Below are 15,521 nucleotides of genomic sequence, written 5' to 3' on the forward strand. Positions count from 1 at the left end.
CGCGTAGTAGGAGCTGAAAAAAAAAGTATATATAAAAATGGTATGAAACAAAGTATAATACTTTTCAGAAATATTTAATACCGATACCAATATCGTGACTTTGATACCGGTGTATCGTTTTGGAACCGGTATCGAAGTCACGGTATTGGTACCGGTATTAAATATTTGTGAACGATACCCAGCCCTACTGTTCTCCTCTGACCTCTTTCATCATGGTAAATATCCCCCCTAAAACTACAACTTCATCCCATATGACAAACACTTTAGAGCTACATGCCACTTTCTTGAGTTACTTGCCAGGCAAACTTCCACAGAGCACCACGGTGAGCTCTGGTATTCACTCTTGCTAACAGACGAGTTGATGTCGATGCTCTGCTATGTTGGTGTACTGATACACCGTATCCCATTTCAGAAGGTCATGTCTTGTATTTCATGCCTTACATGACTGTGGCTATGCGTCACCTTTTTTTTAATGTGGATTTTAAGTGTGTCCAACGTAGTGACAAATATCACATATCAAGTCTGTTAACACTCATTAGGTCCGTGATAGCTTCTTGCTTAAGAGAATATGACAAGAAATAAGGATCCCTGGTCATACGCTCCCACGGGGAGTGCTGCAACGTCAGTTGAAATTTCAGGAAGGAACTAACAGTCATGTTCTTATGTACTGACATTAATGATGTGCTCTAATCCTATTGGCTGAGCCTGTGGAGACTCATTTTTAAAAATGTAGCTTGTCCCTTCTACCTTCTTCTGTCAAATGACTGTTTTTAGATTTTCCTTGGCAACTGTTATCATAAGGTGTTTACTCACCTTGCTAATAGCAGTACTAGAACAACTAAAAAAGTATCCAAATGCTACAGCAAAGATTAAAATAATAATTCCCATGGCCTGGTATAAGGCAAGGCTGTTTAATCCCAACTGGGCTGAGAAGCTGTCAGCCTTATGTGTTTGAATGATAACACTCATGCAGTTAGAGCTGAAACAATTAGTCAATCAATAGAAAATTCATCTGCGTCCATTTTAATAATTGAATAATCGTTTAAGAGATTTTTTTTTAAGGAACAATGCCCAACATTTGCTGCTGTTGTTGATGTTATTGTTCTGGCATGTTCTGCCTCTCTTAGTCTCATTTGGTAGTAAAGTTAATATTTTTGAGTTTTTGTTGTTGGATCAAAAATAAGTCATCTTTAGCTCTGGGTAATTTTGTGATCAAACAATTGATAATGAATACAATTATTAGTTGTAGCCTTAGTTACTTGTGTAACTTGTGTGATCTGGCATGTTGTGCTCCCAGTGACCAGAACAAATGAAAAAAATGAAATATTTTACCTTGTGAGCACAAGTACACTCTCTGGGTGGAGCTCAGCTTCAGCCTCGCTCTTATTACTGGGCCATTACTCTGATAATCTTGTCTCATGAGAATGTGATCCTGTCTTTGGGTCTCCTCTTCATAGAGATCATGCAAAATAGCCCATCAGATTTTTTTTCCTTCTAAATCTGCCTTGTTAGTGGTTCGCAGCTTTGAAGCTCAGCCAGTTGTTTTTGATAGGTGGAGTTGATTTGGGGAGGCTAAGCTATGTAATCCTCTGTGTATATGACGGTCACACCATACAATCTAACATTCTACAGTGTTGTAAAAAGGGTTGATCTACTGTACCATTCTGTCGGAAACATTGATCAATTTAGTCTTCCTTACGACTTATTAGTAAATGCGTTGTAGAGTTGTATAATAAAGTGCTCCATTTTATGTTTGACAACTGAATGATCTGCTGTTGTTGATCTCCACATCCCATCCCCTTCTCAGCCTTTCAGTGACTGGGAGGATGTTCCACTACGGAAAGACCTTGGTTCTGAGAGGAAACCTTATAGCGGGGCCCTCGGCCAGAGAGCCATGACATGGAAGTGCCCACTAGAGGAGCAACATGCAGATGTGCTTCTGTTTCAGAGGGTTTCCTCCACAGGAACTGTGTCCTGTCTGTACCCTCTCAACCACCCCCCACTCATACTCACACATTGATTTCTCATTTGTGGAGTAGTTAGAGAGTTGCATCTTCGGTTATTGCTGTAATCATCTTAAAACAGAAGTTGGACAGAGTTGCAATGGGGTCAGTAATTGTCATTTCTACAGCTGGACTTCCTCTGGTGAATTGACTGTTTGGCTCATAGAGCAACATTATTTATTTTTTTCCCCTTTACTTTCAGTTGCACAAACCCAGCCATGTAAAGTATTTTTTTTTTTTCTTCTTCTCATTGGCAGACAGGTTTAAGAGTAGCCTGCCATGGTGTGCTTTGGCTCACTGCTGTCCTCTGTAATCACATTACTGATTCTGCCAAAGAGCCACATCACAATCTTTCATTAAAATCGCATTAGTGCAAGACGTAAAGTCATGTGGGAGGAACGCGTTTTCATCTCTCACGCCAAAGAGAACAAGACCTGCTATAAAAATGATGCTTAATGGCACAACTATGCTTTTGGGGCTCCTTTTTTGGTGCAAGATAAGTGTTGAAAACTATTTGAAGCACCTTTTTGATTGTCTTATGTACTGTAACTTTTTGGATGTGTGCCAACAAAAGACCCAGCTGCTGATTATGTCTATTTATTAGCCATTTGGTCATTATTGACAGGATACTGCTCAGCGCAGCCTCACCCTACACACTTGTTTTGAGGATCAGGAAGTCATGAATGAAGTAATGCGTGCTTGGTGGACAGGGAGCTGTGGGGAGAGATCGTGGGAGGGGATGGGTTGTCAGGCCCTGTCGAGGGCAAAGGTGGGAGGCGAGTGGAGCAGGGATTCGGACTGGAAAAGATGGGAGAGTGGAACAGGAAGGACTGGGGAAAGGCACAGTATGTAAACGCTGGCCGCTGTTTGAGGGCCTGGACCAGGCAAGCTCTGACCTTAGTGGCACATCTGATGAGACTGTAGTAATAATAATAACAAAACATCACTGCAACAGGCGCCAGTGAATACACTGTGGACATCTTCAGCAGCTGAACTTTGACATAAACATACCTTTTTACTGGTTTGTTTTTGGGAAAACTTTTGCAGCAGCAGCCAGAACACGCAATGTTAAGTTTCCTGCCGTTAAGACATACAGTAGAAAATGAGTTCAGATAGTTGATGTTAGTTGTACACTAACTTTTGTAATGTGTAAATGTTTTATACTTAAATGTTCTGCCAGTGATGTTTTGCGGCATGGCTGTAATTAAGGAAACATTGGGACAGTGTTGGAGGAGACAGACGGGCATAAAATATTGTAAATTATTATGTAAAGCTCAATGTCACAGCAACCTGAGGTTTTAAGTTTAGAAAAGGCAAAATCACCTCACGGGGAGGAGTCACAGTAAAACCAGACTACTACTGTATGTTATGCATATTGGATAACACATTGGCAGAGTGGTAGCCAATCCTTGTTGGAAAAACAACAACTAGTTATCCCAAACCATTGCCTATTTAAACTACAGCCGAATCAAACATTTTGGAACCAGTAATTACATGTGAATGAGTTATACAATTTTGTGTATTTTAACAAAGTATTAAATGTATACAATTTTGTGATTTTCTTTTTTTTTTTTTTTTTTTTTTTTTAAGGGGAAAAATATAACAGGAGTTGTCCATTATGGGGCATACTTTATCTTCCATTGTGCTTTTGAAACTAAGGAAGATGCTTAGTCAAGACGTCAATCAGTGTCCCGCAATTAACATGCAGATTTGAACGAGTGCCCCAGTGTCTTATTTTGCATGTAATGTGCTAAGTAAGTGTAAGTGTGGGGCGGCACAGTGGTTAGCACTGTCGTGTCACAGTGAGTGTGAGTGTAAATGGTTGTCGGTCTCGATGTGTCAGCACTGTGATTGCCTGGCGACCTGTCCAGGGAAAGTGGATCAGGTGATGGATGGATGGATGGAGGTGTATTGTCAGTAAATGTAAGTGAAATATCAGTAATTAAATTATAAATAATCCGTACAGTCATAATTTATGACCTGGTCCAACAAAAGCCTTATTTGTTAATATGTTTTGATAGTTGAATATACATGATCTTTTGCGCTAGAAGTTCATTATCAACCTTGGGAACAGTGTGCGTTACAAAATGATCGGTGTACTTACTGGCTTTTAAAAAGTAAGTTAGGGCTAAAGATTATTTTGTCACACAAATGTGATTTTTGTATCTTGTTGCTGTCCTGTTGAGACCGTAGTCTTGTTATGAAAAAGACCCTTCCGCTTTGGTCTGTGGTGCTCCATAATAACCAGAGCCCTGTGATTCCGTACCATCCCCATTGTGTCATCCTTTCTTCCCTCCTCCTCTAAACAGGGACACCAGTGATTTTTGTCACAGAACTAGGCATTTTGTCATGTTTTTTTTCCGGTTGCAGAACAATCTGACCAATAATATCAGATATATGTAAGGTGGGGTCTGGTATGACTCACACGCTGAAGCCTGTAGACTGGGATCTCTGGCTTTCTGCAGAGAAACTAGCCAAGTTTGACAGTTCCCAGGTTTGCTCTGAAATGCCTTGCTTTAAAAGGCAAAAAATCAGGAGAAGCATTTGCCTGAGACTTGTGTGCCCGAGTGTATGTGGTATTTCTATCTTGTGATGGTTCTTTCCTCTAGGACAGCAGCTATCATTTCAATCTGTTAGGCAGACCTCTCATCTGACACTTGTGTTTATTGCTCCACTGATTGTATCCAGTTGATCTATGCTGTTTTAACTTCAATCGACACTGCACAGAGACACGAATGCTGTCACGGCTATTTTTTTCCTTCTCTGAATGTTGCCTGCCGTTGATTAACTCTGGAGCTTCATGTTACCGGATAACATTCATTCTTCATGTTTTATGTAATGCAAGTCCACACAGCTTGGCCTCATATACTCTCATATTAACTGTCCACCCTGCAGTGAGTTAAACATGCATGCAGGCAGTGTAATCAGATTGTGGATGGGTGTGATCTGTGCACCATGCTCGCATATGGCTCCAATAAAGAGCTTGCACATCTATCCCTTTACATCACTGTTCTTGAAGTATACACTAATTGTCCGCAGTAACCTGAGCCTTGATGCTGCCTTTGCTGAGATAAAGGATACCCTTAATATTCTAACATGCTATAGTAAAAATGTACAAGACCTAAGTTCCATTTAGATATCTGAGATCTCTGGATGATAAAAAAAAAGAAAAAGAGTCTCGCACATTTTAATTGAAAAGAAAGTATGAATTAGTATGTGCATTTGGAAAGAGATGGCGAAGCAATGCAACATTAAACAACCCTATTAAATTCATAGTAGTTGTATGACTCTTATCACACCATGAAAAATGCTTGAATGGCATTGCTCTTTACTGTCATAATACCATCAGTTCTTAATTATCTTTCACAATACTGTGACATTAGATACTGCCCTGGCTTCACGTCACTCACAGTATTGTGTGCTGAGGCTTTGTTAAGGTGTGTCAAGGTTCAGTGTAATGCTGTCAAAACATGCTTTTACTATCCGGGGGAGCAGCTGAACTTTCCACTCTACATTCATTTGTGTTTTGGGATCTTTGAGCACTGCAGTTGACAAACAGTGACTCCATAAGGGTCACTTATTACCCATCAGGCTAATGGAGTGCGAGTATGAGGCTCAGGTTATGACATGTTGTGCATCATTTAACAATATAATTCATTTCAGAACTTAACATACTACTACTGCTACTACTGCTAACAACAACAACATCATCATCAACAGATAATAACATGTACTTTTTAGTTATAACAAACACATGGCTGTAGCTTCATTCTTGTCTGCCATGCAGGTGGAAAAAAAAAACGCACTAGAAAAGATATTAGTAGTAGAGACACAATATGAGCATTAAAAAACAATACAACGTTACAGAAATGAAAGTAAATGATATATTTTCAAAATGATGTCACTAAGATGGGGTATAAAATGTCCACAACAAAACACCGTTAGGCTCCCTATTTAAAGCACCTAGAGGCAAGCTTATCCATCCTGCTGCTTTCAAGATGTGTTCCATCCACCACTATTTCAAACTGTTGTTTCCCTGCCCTGCCACCACCATTATTAAACCCCATCCCTGTCTTCCATCTATTTATTCCATTATTTCCCCCACCTTTCCTTTCTCACTCTTTTTATTTCATCCATTCATTCCACTATCTTCATATTTCATCATCCACTTCTTTCCTCCTTACCCCACCTACTACCCTTTTCCATGTGTGTCTTCCTGCATGCTATTCTTTCTCCATTCCTTCATCCTTTCCTTCATTATCCATATTATATCCATTCTGCTATTCCACTATCAGTCCATCTGTCAATCTACCATTCATGCCTTTCATGTCTCATTCTGTCCTTTCCCAACTAAGTCCATATCTGTGGCTCCTCCACCTGTGTCCACTCTTCCTTGTGTCCACCATTCCATTCAGTGTCACCACTGTGCAGTTCTCACTGTCTCCATTTCCTGTGTCCACCACCTTCCTTTCATCCATTCTTTTCCTTTTTTCCTGTGTGTGTAAATTTCTGTGTGTCTCGTTATCCATTCTTCCTCCTTCATGTCCCTGTTCCGTTTTCGTGGTCGTGTTTCTCGTAAGTCCACTAAGTTGGGTCCTGGTCCGTATATTCTTCCTCTCACTATGCGTATTTGGGATTCTCCATGTCCTGGTCCTTCTGTGTCCTGGATCTCCATGGTCGGTCTGTGTGTGTCGTGTCTCCTCTTCCATATATTTATTTTACCTGTGTCTCTGTCTCCATGTGCATATGTCCGTGTCCTTTCCTCCATTCTCTGTCCTCTGTGCCTGTGTGTGTCCTGTGTGTCTGTCCTCCACTGTGGTCTGGTCTGATCTAGGTCCATCCATCCATCCATGGGTTACAGATCTGTGTGTCCTCCTTTCTCGATCCATATGTGTCATTCCATGTGTGGATTCCATATTCCTTCCTTCCTTTTTCCTCTTTTCTTTTCCTCCGTTGTGGTCCTGTGTGTCTTTCCTTCCATGTGTGGTTGTCTGTGTGCTGTCTGTGTGCCTGCCTGCCTGCCTGCTGTCTCCTGCCTGCTGTGTGTGCTGTGTGTGCTGTGCTGTGTCTGTGCTGTGTCTGTCTTGTCTCTCTGTCTCTCTGCCTCTGTATGTATGTGTGTGTCTGCTGCTGTGTGTGTGTATGTGTGTGTATGTGTGTCTGCTGTGTGTGTGTGTGTGTGTATATGTATGTATATGTATGTGTGTCTCTCTCTCTGTCTCTCTGTGTGTGTGTGTGTGTGTGTGTGTGTATGTGTGTATGTGTGTGTGTGTGTGTATAGATGTGTGTGTGTGTGTGTTTGGAATGGTTGTGGCATTATTAGGTGATGTTAGTGTGAGTGGGAATGATTGGCTAGGTGGCTAATGATGCAGCAACATTGTTGGACTAAAATTGAACTAATAGTACGTGTGGCTTGGGATTGTATGAATGTATTAATGACATAAATAATTTGTATTTATCTATAGGTATTCAGTGGAGTCTGTGAATTTTACATTGTGATAGCGACTGGAAGCTAGCTGAATGCTTCTCATATGCTGAGTTTCTTATATGAGGGCCCGTTTGTTGGCCGGGATCATATGCGCCTCTCACGTAGGTTTTCCTCTCATAAGGGCCACTTTATTGGTTTCTCATTTTCTTCTCTTCTGGCAATTAGCTGGCTGCATGAAGCTGGCACCACGAACCCCAGGCTTGTCGCGGCTCTCCCTCTAATGATGTGTGAACAGCTTAAATGCCGAGAACAGTGGCCATTGGTTAGTAATTTCGTGTCTAAAAACAGTAATGGTCTCAAAAGTACTGAGCAAAATGAGACTGAACCCTCTTTGGGGTTCCTGACGTGCAACTATCCTCTGGCTGACCATGCTGCATATTTTGTATGATTTAATATTAGCGTTCCGGCATCACAGCGTCCTCAACAGTTTCTCTTATCTTCATCCCTCCTGCCGTCCCAGGTTGTTCCACATGTGGTGCATCTCGTCCAGTCTTTGAGGACAGATGGTCTCCCCACCAGCAAAGCGTTCTTGCTGCAGTTCACTGAGCTTATACACTGCATGATGTACCAGTACTCCGGCTTCCCGCGTCCTCTGACCACATACTAGAGTCCATCAAGGTAAAGAGCATACTATGGATGTTCTCATATATATATATATATATATATATATATATATATATATATATATATATATATATATATATATATATATATATATATATACACACACACACACACACACACACACACACACACACACACACACACACACACACACACACTCAAGAAAATGTTTATCACCACTTACCTCAGAAGGTCTTTTTTTTTTTTTTTTTTTTCTTTTTTTTAACATTGCATATAAAAAAAATCTAAAGCTTTAAGACTTTACTAGTGAGTGTGCTCTCTGTCTAACTATTTCAATTTGTTTTCTCAGGATCTCCCAAAACCTGGAGAAGACAAGATCAAGCTGGTGTTGAATCAAAGTGCCTGGACGTCCCAGTCCAACTCATTTGCCTCAGGTCCTCTGAGGCAAGTTGGGAAGTCTGAGACCGGTAAGACTGGCCTGGTCAACCTGGGGAACACCTGCTTCATGAACAGCATCATCCAGACCCTCTTCATGGCCACAGAGTAAGTTGTGTATGCACACACACACACACACTTGTTGCATTTTTATATTTGTATACTGAAACATAAGGCATAAATATGGACAGTCTGAGTGTAGTTAACTTTTTTGTTTTGTTTTTCTCAGTTTCAGGCGGCATGTTTTATCATTACATATAAATGGTTCCAACACACTAATGAAAAAGCTCCAGCTGCTCTTTGCTTTCCTTGCACACACTCAGGTTAGTGTTGTGTTGTGTACTAGATATAACAGAATATTATTACTGATGAAAACAACAGTTGATGACACAACGACTCTGTGGTGCATGTCTGTATCCTGCAGAGGGCAGCATATGCTCCAAAAAACTTCTTGGAAGCGTCTCGGCCTCCCTGGTTTAATGCCGGCTCTCAGCAGGACTGTTCGGAGTACCTCCGATTTCTTCTAGACAGGTACAGTCGAACAAATGAATCCTAATAGCATTGTGTGAAGTTAGTGTGTCAATAGCAACACAAATTTCCTTTTCCTTTATTGTTTCCCTTTGCCAAATGAATGAAATCAGGCAAAATAATGTTTGTGTGTCATGCATAATGGGAAAAATGTAATAAAAGAGCCTTTGCTCTTAAGAACACATTTAAAACATTGTGAGTGTTAAGTGTGCACGACTGTGGCTTACTGATGTAAACTGTAATTTCTTCAGAACTAAATGATGTGACTGAGGGCTTGTATATAAAGACTATACAGTATGTGGTACCCTTTCACAGCACTGGCACAAATTAAAATCCATGTACTGCTGTATTTTCTTCTCTAATGTTGAGTGCCCCTTGTCTCTTGACCTCAAGGTTACATGAAGAGGAGAAAACACTTCAAGTCCTGGAATCAGTTAAACCAAAGGTCCCCCCCCCTGTTGACTCAAGCAGCAAAGACCCAACAGGTCAGACTTCTCCGGAGGATGGTGAAGAGTCATATTTGACTCCAGCAGAGAACAGACCCGAGAATGACGGCAGGACTTTGACAGAGAGGATGTTTGGTGGGAAGCTGATCACAGGTATTCGCTGTATGCAGTGCAACTGCATCTCTGAGAAAGAGGAGCCTTTTACAGACCTCTCTTTGGCCTTCTGTCCTTCTGCCACCTCTCAGGGCAGCCCTCAACCTGAAGGGCCCTCAGAGGAACCCAAGGTTCTCTGTCAGGGATCTGTCAATGGCGGCAGTGAAATTCCCGAGCCAGGCTTGGCCAAAACCCCAGCTAGCAATGTCCATTTTGTGCCAGTGACAAATGAGCCTCCTCTCTCTGTGCCTGACCTGGTGAACTATTTCCTGGCTCCAGAGATCCTGGACGAAGAGAATGCCTATTTCTGTGAGAAGTGTAGCTCCCTCCAGCGGGCAGAGCGGACCATGAAAGTGGTGTCGGCACCGGAATACTTGATCCTCACCCTGCTGCGGTTCTCATATGATGCCAAATGCCATGTCCGGAGAAAGATTCTGGACAATGTCACCATCCCACCACTCATGAGACTTCCAGTACATGCCCCTTCAATGCCTAAACAATGTTCCTCTTCTCCTCTGCAAGTGGATTCTCCTGAGAGCAGTGAGAATCTGGCCAAGAAGCTCAAACCATCTCAAAAAGATGAGGAGGAGAGGATAGATGGAGCAGAGCAGATAAATGGAAGAGGAGAGATGGCAGTCCACTCAGTGCCATATGTCCTCAGCTCAGTGGTGATGCATTCTGGTATGTCGTCCGAGAGTGGCCACTACTATTCTTACGGGCGTAACATTAATGGCGCAGATGGAACACAGCATCCAGCCAACCACTTTGCCCTCAAGGAGGATTTGGGGAATGGCCAGACCGAGTGTAGCCTCTCCACTTGCTCAGCTCTCTCAATTCCACCTGAACAAGGAGACGCACAACCTAATAGTGGCCAGGAGGCAAGGGATTGGCTGCTGTTCAATGATAGCCGAGTGACATTCACATGCTTCCAATCAGTGCAAAACATTACAAATCGTTTCCCCAAGGACACCGCTTATGTGCTGATGTACAGGAAACAGGAGCTACCAGGGCAGAACATAAATGGGGGACTGATGGCAAATGGAATGCGATCGAGTACTGAGCCTCCCCTGCAGAAAGAACTACTGGATGCTATTATCAAGGACAACAAGCTGTATTTACAGGTATGTGGGGGTGAACAAAAAAAACCTACTTCTCCCACATACAGTCATTGTGTTACCCATTTGAAATTGCTCCCTGTAAATGCTACCAATACATGCTAGCCAAGTGTGAAGTGATTAGCATTAGAGCAAGTATTTAATCTGCTGCTAAGAGGTTCATTGGATATTTTGGGTGAAACACTATGCTTATTTTTCATGCTTCAAATGCATTTGACGCCTAACTTCATTACCACTAACCCCTCTAAGCGTGAGGTTATTATGAAAGTCGAGGGCTGCTCAAGATTCTCTCGGGTGGAAAGAAGCTGAGGGAAAACAGACTGTACTTTTACAGATGACTAAGAGCCTGCAGAGGATAGGATTTCTTTTGACTGAACTTAAAGTCAAGTCTGAGCTGTCCTGTTATAAGACATGAGGTGTAATTTCACGAGTCATTGAACTGTGGTGTGTAGAGTTGACTTTCCAGCGCACTTGTATAAGTGACTAAAGTAAATCACCTCTAGAGGGTGCTGTAATAATGTTAAGTGACAACAACCCTGAATCACTGTCAATCACATTGACGTGTTAGGTGTATATATTTTAATCCTGTTTACACATAAAATAATCAAACCTTTCTCTTTCCTCCATGCTGCTAATAGGAACAGGAGCTCAACGCTCGGACCCAGGCTCTCCAGGCTCCTTCATCCTCCTGCTCATTCAGGCCCAATGGTTCAGACGACAATAACCCACCAGGGAGCTGCGGTCCATCTGGTGGAGGTGGAGGGGGAGGGGGCTTCAATACCATTAGTAGACTGGTCTTCTGAAAGAATAAATGCTGCAGGAAATCCAGATGAACTGGCACTAAAGAGCATCCTGAACTGATCATACCATAGATGTGCTTATAACCTTATGAAAAGAGCACTGAAATTATTTTTAAAAAAAACACACACACACACACACACACACACCTGCGTGGATTCTGATCCTAGATTTGATTTTGTTCTGACTAAAATAGTTTTTATACCACTGTTTCAGTCATTTGATAGTATTTGATTTGTTTAGATTAATTTTTGTGCTCTCAACATTGTAATCTACCATTAATCCTCCAAATTCCCTAACTTGAGGTGAATAATACTTATTGGTGCAAATGTATTCTCTCCCTTAAATGACATGGTAAAATAATGATCCACTTTTGCATATGTTGATAAATATGTGAAACTGGTTGAGTCTAGAAAGTGCTCATATTATCTGGCTTGTCTGAGTGTTTATGATATTACCTCACACAAACATATGCACATACATGCATGTGCAGTGCACAGTACAGAAAAAAAGCATTTAACTAAGATAAAGACTTTTTTTGATTTGTCACAGTTCTGAACGTACAGCTCACAACCTTTGTTTACTTTTCTGATTTGCATGCCGCTTTTCTTCATGAGCTGTGGCGTTTGATTTTCATTATATTTGACTCTTGTTCAATGTGTGATTTGCTGTGTTTTACAGGTTTCATATCCCATGCAATAAATGTACATATGACTTAAAATATTCAGAATAATCATGGAATACAAAACTATATGTGGAAAATTGAATACTTGGGTAATCTCTGAGATAAAGGCATTTTTAATATGAATATTTAATGCTGTCCTCCCACGAATTGGTAGTGTCATCTACAGAAAACTATATTACAATTGTTTAAACATACTGACATCTGTTTGACTGCATATTTTAATGTATTCCTCTGATTTGATCATTCAGGGAGACTTGTGTTCATGCTGATTTAATGTGCCTTTTGATATTTATTGCAGATTTTTAAAGAGGAATTTGTCAGGATGCACACATCAGCTGTACTGTGTTTATATTCATAATGGCTTTGTTTGTCCCTGCAGTAAAAACAACCCAGTATTTTTTGTATTGTCTTACTTAACCAGACAGATTATTTAAGGTCAAGTGATTTAAAGTGGTATGTTGGCAAAGAGGTGGGCAGGACTAAATTATAAATGTAACGCCTAACATGACGATACACAAAAAATAAGAAAGAATGAAGATTAAAGGAAATTAATAATTACTTAATTGAGTGAAGACAAGACAAAGAACCAGATGGTTTTCTGGAAACTTTAAATAATTGCTTTGGAAATGAGCCAAACACCAAAGTAATGAGTGTGTTGGTATGCTCAAGCAATGACCAGCATACCTCAACGTCTGCGTGACCTTACTTTACACATTTCCGCTACAGAGAATATATTGACCACTAGGAACCATCTTTGGTTTCTTGATACATCTTGACTTTTTTGGTTTGGATAGATCACCTCCTGTACATCATTTATACTGTTATCACCAGTGCCAGTTTTCTTCTGGGGGCTAGATCTAAGTGTGGCGAGTTGGATTTTTATTAATTGAATGCTTCAAAATGAAAATGGTTAAATGTTAAATTTAAGTTATTGATACTGCAAACCTCAACAATTCCACTCTAAAACATGCAGATTTTTAGTATGTGACTTTGTTGATTAAAAAAAAATACATAACTGTTCATTGTTGCATTATTCATCAAACAAGCACATATATCATGGTTTTTGCTTTGATTGCAAAAATACTTTTGCACAAATGGAAGTGAGTAAAGACAAAGCAGTGACTGAAAAAGGAACTGGGAAATCACATGCAGTCATACATACGGGATACTTACTATTCCCAGGGGCATAGGACAAAATGAGTTGTAATGTAGCAATAGCATACACAATTTATCACTAATTAGCAATTGATATGATAAAACACTGCAGCAGCACTAAAGCTTTCAAAGGGCATTTGGGAAAAACAAAAGATTCTCAATTATTAATCAACCAAACCATTACACTATTCTCCTCACTTGTTGAAATGTTAACTCTTGGGAAAGGTATGATATTATATCTTCTCTTTAAATCTGATGTCATATTGGGATTTTATAATACAGAAAAATGTTATAGGATTTATAGTTGCATTAAGTGCATGCATACAGTATGTACAATATTCTTTTGGCATGTACTGACAGTAAATAAGGCCTGGTCTGTTCATCTAATGTGGCTACAAATGAGTTATGCACTGCGAATCAGATGTCCTCAGTTGAACACATTGATGCTGTGTGAAGCCCACATAAATGAACGATGTGTGCACCAGTAAAGCACAGCAACAAGAGCACAGCCTCTAAGACATACCAATTTCATGAAAGCTGGTGCACCAGAAACATGGCACATAAGCTATTTGATGTTGCAACAGACTGTAGAGCTATGGTGCCATGAAAAATAATGAATTAACTGGAATTGGTGTATTGTGTCTACAGCCTTTAATTTGTTCCCTGTTTCTTCATCAATACCGAGGCTCCTGAAAGAGGTAATGTGCATGTACAATGGCAAAGTCATTAATCATAGACTAACAGAGAACATCCTTTGGGGGAAGTGTTTACCATAACAATAGCATTCCAATAAGATTCCTCAGATACCATTCTGAGTCCACAGGGATCACGCCTTTGCTAGTGGATGAGACTAATTGTGGATGTTATGTTGAGTCCAGTATATTGATCAGATATGGTAAACTAGATCAATATTAACCTTATAAATCTAATCTTTTTCTTAGCACTGTGGTGTTGTACAGTAGCACAAAACACTTGATCTAGCTATCTTAGAAAACTGTTCAAATAAAATAATCATATGACCAAATGTAGGCCTATCTCAGATATAAATGTGTAGTTGTTATGTTTACAAGTTGAAAAGACACAAAACATTTGATACTATAAAACTCTATTTAGTAAAAAATCTTCTATCTTCTATCTTCTGTGGCATCTAAAGATGCCACAGAAGATAAATGCCAAAATAGCAGCCTACACAAGAATATGTAAAGGAGTGCACGGTCCTTCTGCTATTCTACTAACGTAACATGGTTTTTATGGCGAGTTTTCTAAACACGCATTATGGATAGTGTAGTTTACACGTGTAATGCTTTCTTGGGACCTCTCGGTTCACAATGAGGTGGGACCTTTCTTTGTCTTTTCTGCAACTGTCTGATGCCACTTTTTGTATTCACCCAGAGGTGCATATGGCTTTATTACATCATGTTTCATGTATCAAACCGCCCTACAGTCATTTGTTGTATTCTGGGACGGAACCAGTGATCGTTGAACTACACGTCCCATGGTTAATGCTCTACAGTTTTCCCTGCACACCGCCGCCTCCCCATTTCGTCTTCTAAACTAGTATTAAAGCGAGCAGAGCTACAAGAACGATACATCCGGTAGTAACGTTCAAAACAAACATCACAGTGACGGACATTACGTTGATGGATCATGTTGAAGTTGAATCATGTTGAATGTTGTGTGTTGTGCATCGTAAACATTAATATTACCTTAAAGGAAGATTATAATCCACGCGTGAAAATATACATTTGTTTTTGTTTTGTTTTAATAAAATGTCCTTACTAATTAGCAATACTAGTCATAATTCTGAAAAGGATGAACAAATGAGCACATATAGTTAGCTGCCAGATATGAACAAACAGAGACTAAAATAGCAAATGTACAACTACTACTTATTTAACCTAAAATTGTACGATAAATATAGCCTATTCGATGGCCGTGGAAACGTTGTGGTCAAGATGTGGTCAACATTTATTTTGAAGGAATCCCTAAACATCCGGTCTGTTGCCGTTAGCTTGACACTACCATGTTCCAGAGGAGGGTGAGTTCAGGGAAAGACGGAGCCACCCTGTCAATCACAATTAAGGAACCATGGGAGTAAACTGGTGAGGAAGCTCGGCGGAACCACTGTGT

General features: G+C 40.4%; 2 protein-coding genes across 4 annotated transcripts in view; both read left to right on the top strand.

Annotated features, from left to right (window-relative positions):
• The window catches only part of arhgap10 (Rho GTPase activating protein 10), a 96,940-nt gene that overhangs the window by 2,759 nt on the left and 78,660 nt on the right, over positions 1–15,521 (top strand). The gene's annotated exons all lie outside the window — the stretch shown is intronic.
• Positions 7,957–12,631, top strand: LOC120559715 (ubiquitin carboxyl-terminal hydrolase 38-like). The gene is made up of 6 exons (XM_039801679.1): positions 7,957–8,109; positions 8,426–8,619; positions 8,741–8,834; positions 8,936–9,042; positions 9,433–10,759; positions 11,392–12,631. Exons 2-6 carry the CDS (start codon positions 8,582–8,584, stop codon positions 11,554–11,556), a joined length of 1,731 nt encoding a protein of 576 aa, XP_039657613.1. The 5' UTR covers positions 7,957–8,109; positions 8,426–8,581; the 3' UTR covers positions 11,557–12,631.

This window comes from Perca fluviatilis, chromosome 1 (assembly GCF_010015445.1).
Source record: "Perca fluviatilis chromosome 1, GENO_Pfluv_1.0, whole genome shotgun sequence".
NCBI classification, from domain to species: domain Eukaryota; kingdom Metazoa; phylum Chordata; class Actinopteri; order Perciformes; family Percidae; genus Perca; species Perca fluviatilis.